General features: G+C 40.4%; 1 protein-coding gene across 3 annotated transcripts in view; it reads left to right on the top strand.

Annotated features, from left to right (window-relative positions):
- The window catches only part of vwa5b1 (von Willebrand factor A domain containing 5B1), a 91873-nt gene that overhangs the window by 71307 nt on the left and 12950 nt on the right, over positions 1-7616 (top strand). For all 3 annotated transcript variants that reach the window (XR_009810274.1, XM_061924138.1, XM_061924147.1), the window contains exons 18-19: positions 5746-5874; positions 5985-6056. Coding sequence is in view for 2 of the 3 variants with exons in the window: in XM_061924138.1 (XP_061780122.1) it covers positions 5746-5874; positions 5985-6056 (201 nt within the window). In the remaining variant the exon portion in view is untranslated. The remainder of the gene's footprint in view (positions 1-5745; positions 5875-5984; positions 6057-7616) is intronic.

Raw genomic sequence — 7616 nt, 5'->3', positions numbered from 1 at the left:
TGAAGTGTTCCTGAGCCCATGTGGTGATATCCTTTACACACTGATGTCGCTTGTTGATGCAGTACAACCTGAGGGATCGAAGGTCACGGGCTTAGCTGCTTACGTGCAGTGATTTCTCCAGATTCTCTGAACCCTTTGACGATATTACGGACCGTAGATAGTGAAATCCCTAAATTCCTTGCAATAGCTGGTTGAGAAAGGTTTTTCTTAAACTGTTCAACAATTTGCTCACGCATTTGTTGACAAAGTGGTGACCCTTGCCCCATCCTTGTTTGTGACTGACTGAGCATTTCATGGAATCTACTTTTATACCCAATCATGGCACCCACCTGTTCCCAATTTGCCTGTTCACCTGTGGGATGTTCCAAATAAGTGTTTGATGAGCATTCCTCAACTTTATCAGTATTTATTGCCACCTTTCCCAACTTCTTTGTCACGTGTTGCTGGCATCAAATTCTAAAGTTAATGATTATTTGCAAAAAAAAAAATGTTTATCAGTTTGAACATCAAATATGTTGTCTTTGTAGCATATTCAACTGAATATGGGTTGAAAAGGATTTGCAAATCATTGTATTCAGTTTATATTTACATCTAACACAATTTCCCAACTCATATGGAAACGGGGTTTGTACACTAACTCTGCACCTGTCTAATGTAATAGGACGTTAGCAACATTAGCATAGCAATGCTAGCTACTGTGTTCCCATTGGGTTGAGTTTTTTCTTGCCCTGTTTTGGGATCTGAGTTGAGGGTGTGGTCGTGGCTTCTGCAGCTCATTGAGACATTTGTCATTAAGGGCTATAGAAGCAAACTTTGATTGATTGATTGATTGATACTGTGCTAACATTACGCTCACATTTTAACATCATGCTGTCGTAAGTCAGGTATTATAAGTTATTTCTAAGGTTATCAAAAGTGATATTACAAGTTGAGGTAGGTATCATAGCTTATCATAAGTTATCATACATCATTATATGTATCATAGGTTATATTATAGCTTATCATACAATATTATACAATACTAGGGCTGCAACTAACGATTAATTTGATAACCGATTAATCTGTCGATTATTACTTCGATTAATCGATTAATAATCGGATAAAAGAGACAAACTACATTTCTATCCTTTCCAGTATTTTATTGGAAAAAAAACCCAGCATACTGGCACCATACTTATTTTGATTATTGTTTCTCAGCTGTTTGTACATGTTGCAGTTTATGGACTGCAACTAACGATTAATTTGATAATCGATTAATCTGTAGATTATTACTTTGATTAATAATCGGATAAAAGAGACAAACTACATTTCTATCCTTTCCAGTATTTTATTGGAAAAAAACCCCCAGCATACTGGCACCATACTTATTTTGATTATTGTTTCTCAGCTGTTTGTACATGTTGCAGTTTATAAATAAAGGTTTATTAAAAAAATAAAATAAAATAAAAAAATTGCCTCTGAGCATGCGCATAGCATAGATCCAACGAATCGATGACTAAATTAATCGCCAACAATTTTTAAAATCGATTTTAATCGATTTAATCGATTAGTTGTTGCAGCCCTATACAATACGTATCAATCAATCAATCAATCAATCTTTATTTATATAGCCCTAAATCACAAGTGTCTCAAAGGGCTGCACAAGCCACAACGACATCCTCGGTACAAAGCCCACATACGGGCAAGGAAAAACTCACCCCAGTGGGACGTCGATGTGAATGACTATGAGAAACCTTGGAGAGGACCGCATATGTGGGTAACCCCCCCCCCTCTAGGGGAGACCGAAAGCAATGGATGTCGAGTGGATCTGACATAATATTGTGAGAGTCCAGTCCATAGTGGATCCAACATAATAGTAAGAGTCCAGTCCATAGTGGGGCCAGCAGGACACCATCCCGAGCGGAGACGGGTCAGCAGCGCAGAGATGTTCCCAGCCGATGCACAGGCGAGCGGTCCACCCCGGGTCCCGACTCTGGACAGCCAGCACTTCATCCATGGCCACCAGACCTGTGCCCCCCCCCCTCAAGGAAAAGGGGAGCAGAGGAGAAAAGAAAAGAAACGGCAGATCAACTGGTCTAACAGGGGGGCTATTTAAAGGCTAGAGTATACAAATGAGTTTTAAGTAGCATCTCTAATTGTTACCGGGAGGGCATTCCATAGTACTGGAGCCCGAATAGAAAACGCTCTATAGCCCGCAGACTTTTTTTGGGCTCTGGGAATCACTAATAAGCCGGAGTTCTTTGAACGCAGATTTCTTGCCAGGACATATGGTACAATGCAATCGACAAGATAGGACGGAGCTAGACCGTGTAGTATTTTATACGTAAGTAGTAAAACCTTAAAGTCACATCTTAAGTGCACAGGAAGCCAGTGCAGGTGAGCCAGTATAGGCGTAATATGATCAAACTTTCTTGTTCTTGTCAAAAGTCTAGCAGCCACATTTTGTACCAACTGTAATTTTTTAATGCTAGACATAGGGAGACCCGAAAATAATACGTTACAGTAGTCGAGACGAGACGTAACGAACGCATGAATAATGATCTCAGCGTCGCTAGTGGATAAAATAGAACGAATTTTAGCGATATTACGGAGATGAAAGAAGGCCGTTTTAGTAACACTCTTAATGTGTGACTCAAACGAGAGAGTTGGGTCGAAGATAATACCCAGATTCTTTACTGATTCGCCTTGTGTAATTGTTTGGTTGTCAAATGTTAAGGTGGTATTATTAAATAAATGTCGGTGTTTAGCAGGACCGATAATCAGCATTTCCGTTTTCTTAGTATTGAGTTGCAAGAAGTTAGCGGACATCCATTGTTTAATTTCATTAAGACACGCCTCCAGCTGACTACAATCCGGCGTGTTGGTCAGCTTTAGGGGCATGTAGAGTTGGGTGTCATCAGCATAACAATGAAAGCTAACACCGTATTTGCGTATGATGTCGCCTAGCGGCAGCATGTAAATACTACAGAGTGCAGGGCCAAGAACCGAACCCTGAGGGACTCCGCACGTTACCTTAACATAGTCCGATGTCACATTATTATGGGAGACGCATTGCATCCTGTCAGTAAGATAAGAGTTAAACCACGACAAAGCTAAGTCTGACATACCAATACGTGTTTTGATACGCTCTAATAAAATATTATGATCGACGGTATCGAAAGCAGCGCTTAGATCAAGAAGCAGCAACATAGATGACGCATCAGAATCCATCGTTAGCAGTAGATCATTAGTCATTTTTGCGAGGGCTGTCTCCGTAGAGTGATTTGCCCTGAAACCGGATTGAAAAGGTTCACAGAGATTGTTAGACACTAAGTGTTCATTTAGCTGCTGTGCGACAATTTTTTCGAGGATTTTCGAAATAAAGGAAAGGTGGGACACCGGTCGGTAGTTTACCATGAGGTCAGGATCAAGGTTAGGTCTTTTGAGCAGAGGATGAATAACCGCTTTCTTGAATGCTAGGGGAACAGTGCCAGAGGAAAGTGATAAGTTTATAATATTTAGCACTGATGGACCTAATAATACAAAAAGCTCCTTGATAAGTTTCCCAGGAAGTGGGTCAAGTAAACATGTTGTTTGTTTTATCCCACTTACACGCTGTACTAGTTCCTCTAATGTTATTTCATCAAAAAGAGAGAGACTATTTTGTATTGCAGTATCCGTCGTAGATACAGTTGTATCTGTGTTCATAGAACCCAGTTGTAGCTGGGATGCGTTGTCTTTAATCTCCTTTCTAATGAGTTCAATTTTCTTATTAAAGAAATTCATAAAGTCATCTGCCGAGTGGGTGGAGCTATTGGGAGGAGTCCCTTGTTGGGTTAGCGATGCTACTGTACTAAACAAAAATTTAGGGTCGTTTTTGTTGAGGCGGATGAGATTTGAGAAATATTTAGCTTTAGCTAAGGTAAGCATGCGTTTATACGATATTAAACTATCACTCCATGCTTGATGGAAAACCTCAAGCTTGGTCGCGCGCCATTTGCGTTCCAACTTTCTACATGATAATTTATGAGCTCTGGTTTCCTCTGTAAACCATGGGGTGCGCCTTTTAGGGGCCCTTTTTTGTTTTAGCGGTGCTATACTATCAATGGTTTTGCGCAGGGCATTGTCAAAGTTGTTAGTGAGGTTATCAATAGAGCCGACATAATTTGGGAATGGTGCCATTACCGACATGTAGGTTATTTATACCATAGGTTGACAGAGGTATCATAGCTTATCAGATATTATCATACACAATTATACGTATCATAGGTTATCATAAGTATCGTATGTATTATAGATTACCCGCCGCGATCCCGAAAGGGACAAGCGGTAGAAAATGGATGGATGGATGTGTTATTGTACGTATCATAAGTAAACATAGGGTATATCAAAGGTTATCATAGGTTTTATTGTAGATTATCATCAATTTAATTGATAGAAAAGCGCTATATCACATCTAATCCATTATCTTTATTATTATTATATTGTAGATTATCATAGGTTATAAAAAAAATCTCGTAAGGATCATAATTTATATCACAGATGTCATAAATTATCATAGGTTGTATCATAGAATTGATCGTAGATTATCATAGGTTATTATCTTGTAATTCTTGTAAATATCATAGGTTATTTCACAGGTGTCATAAATTATCATAGGTATACAAAATAGGTTATATCATAGATTATTATACGTTGTATCGTAGATTATCAGAGGTTACCATACGTTATCGTAGGTATAGTAAGTTATATCACAGGTATCATAGGTTATTATAGGTTTTTATGATAAATTATATCATAGATTATATGTAGATATCACAGGTTATATCACAAGTACCACTCCACAAAGTCAGCGATCAGTATCCTGTACTCCAATTCCTGTCCCTCTCCGATACACCCGACCACGGCAGAGTCATCAGAGTATTTCTGCAGGTGGCAGGACCTAGAACTGTACTGGAAGTCTGAGGTGTACACATACTTGCCAACCTTGAGACTTCCGAATTCGGGAGATGGGAGGGGGGTTGAGGTGGGCGGGGTTTGGTGGTAGCGGGGGGGGTGTATATAGTAGCGTCCCGGAAGAGTTAGTGCTACAAGGGATTCTGGGTATTTGTTCTGTTGTGTTTATGTTGTGTTACGGTGCGGATGTTCTCCCGAAATGTGTTTGTCATTCTTGTTTGGTGTGGGTTCACAGTGTGGCGCATATTTGGAACAGTGTTAAAGTTGTTTATACGGCCACCCTCAGTGTGACCTGTATGGCTGTTGATCAAGTATGAATTGCATTCACTTATGTGTGTGTAAAAGCCGCATATATTATGTGACTTGTTTGTATGGAGGAAAAGTGGATGTGACGACAGGTTGTAGAGGACGCTAAAGGCAGTGCCTTTAAGGCACGCCCCCAATATTGTTGTCCGGTTGGAAATCGGGAGAAATTCGGGAGAATGGTTGCCCCGGGAGATTTTTGGGAGGGGCACTGAAATTCGGGAGTCTCCCGGGGAAAATCGGGAGGGTTGGCGAGTATGTGTGTACAGTTAGCATATTCAATGTTTTGAGTAACATTCGAACTTTCACTGCGTGAACAAAATGTAACTGCTTTTTGAGATGTGTAGCAAAGCCTAGTGGGTTTTTTTTACGGACCATTTGAACATACTTTATTGCTGTCAAAGTTTAAAAACAAGTTGCACAATTGTAAAGAAGTGAAGCTAATAGGACTGTCCAATTTCATTTTCATAAATATTACAGAAATGTTTGTACTTTCTCACTTTTTAGGCGACGGCTTTAAAAGAGGCTCGCGCTCCAACTCGGGGAGCAGGAAGAACCGAGCTTACTCGGTGGGACTGGGCCGCTCGCAGTCTGGCGGCGTGTCGGAGGACGCGGAGGACGCTGCCACGCATAACAGTATGTTGTTTTGGATGTCCTCCCTTAATGGTGACGCCTAACGAGTTCTATTCTAGTCCGTGTTGCCTCTCTGCATGGCGGAATAAAAACACTCTGTGTTCTTGTGTCAGGTGTGGACGATGGCGTCTCTCCCTGCAGCACGCCGTCCTCGTCCGGCTGGGAGAGATGCAGCTTTACAGAAGGTATGTACCAAAAAAAAAACTTTCTCCGACTTATTCTGGGGTCCATATTTGTACAAAGCTAAGGACAGGAGGTGGGAATTGTACAAAACCCAAAAGCAGTGAAGTTGGCACGTTGTGTAAATGGTAAATAAAAACAGAATACAATGATTTGCAAATCTTTTTCAATTTATATTCAATTGGATAGACTGCAAAGACAAGATATTTAATGTTCACACTGAGAAACTTTATTTTTTTTGTGCAAATAATCATTAACTTAGAATTTAACGGCAGAAACACATTGCAAAAAGGTTGTCACACCACTGTGTTACATGGCCTTTCCTTTTAACAACACTCAGGAACCGAGGAGACACATTTTTTAAGCTTCTCAGGTGGAATTCTTTCCCAATCTTGCTTGATGTACAGCTTAAGTTGTTCAACAGTCCGGGGGTCTCCGTTGTGGTATTTTAGGCTTCATAATGCACCACATGTTTTTAATGGGAGACAGGTCTGGACTACAGGCAGGCCAGTCGAGTACTCGCACTCTTTTACTATGAAGCCACGTTGATGTAACACGTGGCTTGGCATTGTCTTGCTGAAATAAGCAGGGGCGTCCATGGTAACGTTGCTTGGATGGCAACATATGTTGCTCCAAAACCTGTATGTACCTTTCAGCATTAATGGCGCCTTCACAGATGTGTAAGTTGCCCATGTCTTGGGCACTAATACACCCCCATACCATCACAGATGCTAGCCTTTGAACTTTGCGCCTAGAACAATCCGGATGGTTCTTTTCCTCTTTGGTCCGGAGGACACGACGTCCACATTTTCCAAAAACAATTTGAAATGTGGACTCGTCAGACCACAGAACACTTTTCCACTTTGCATCAGTCCATCTTAGATGAGCTCGGGCCCAGCGAAGCGTTTCTGGGTGTTGTTGATAAACGGCTTTGGCTTTTCATGGTAGAGTTTTAACTTGCACTTACAGATGTAGCGACCAACTGTAATTACTGACAGTGGCTTTCTGAAGTGTTCCTGAGCCCATGTGGTGATATCCTTTACACACTGATGTCGGTTTTTGATGCAGTACCGCCTGAGGGATCCAAGGTCACTGGCATTCAATGTTGGTTTTTGGTGATTTCTCCAGATTCTCTGAACCTTTTTGATGATATGATATATATGATATGATTTATTGTTTGTGAACGACTGAGCATTTCATGGAAGCTGCTTTTATACCCAACCATGACCTGTTCCCAATTAACCTGTTCACCAGTGGGATGTTCCAAATAAGTGTTTGATGAGCATTCCTCAACTTTCTCAGTCTTTTTTGCCACTCGTGCCAGCGTTTTTGAAACATGTTGCAGGCATCAAATTCCAAATGAGCTAACATTTGCACAAAATAACAAAGTCTCTCAGTGTGAACATTAAATATCTTGTCTTTGCAGTCTATTCAATTGAATATAAGTTTAAATGGATTTGCAAATCATTGTATTCTGTTTCTATTTACCATTTATACAAAGATAAACAACTATTATTATTTATGATACTTAAAATGATAAATATCTATTATTATAATGGGTTATG

This window comes from Nerophis lumbriciformis, linkage group LG01, assembly GCF_033978685.3.
Source record: "Nerophis lumbriciformis linkage group LG01, RoL_Nlum_v2.1, whole genome shotgun sequence".
NCBI classification, from domain to species: domain Eukaryota; kingdom Metazoa; phylum Chordata; class Actinopteri; order Syngnathiformes; family Syngnathidae; genus Nerophis; species Nerophis lumbriciformis.
Note: the sequence above shows the minus strand (reverse complement) of the source record. Positions and strands in the feature narration are given on the sequence as shown.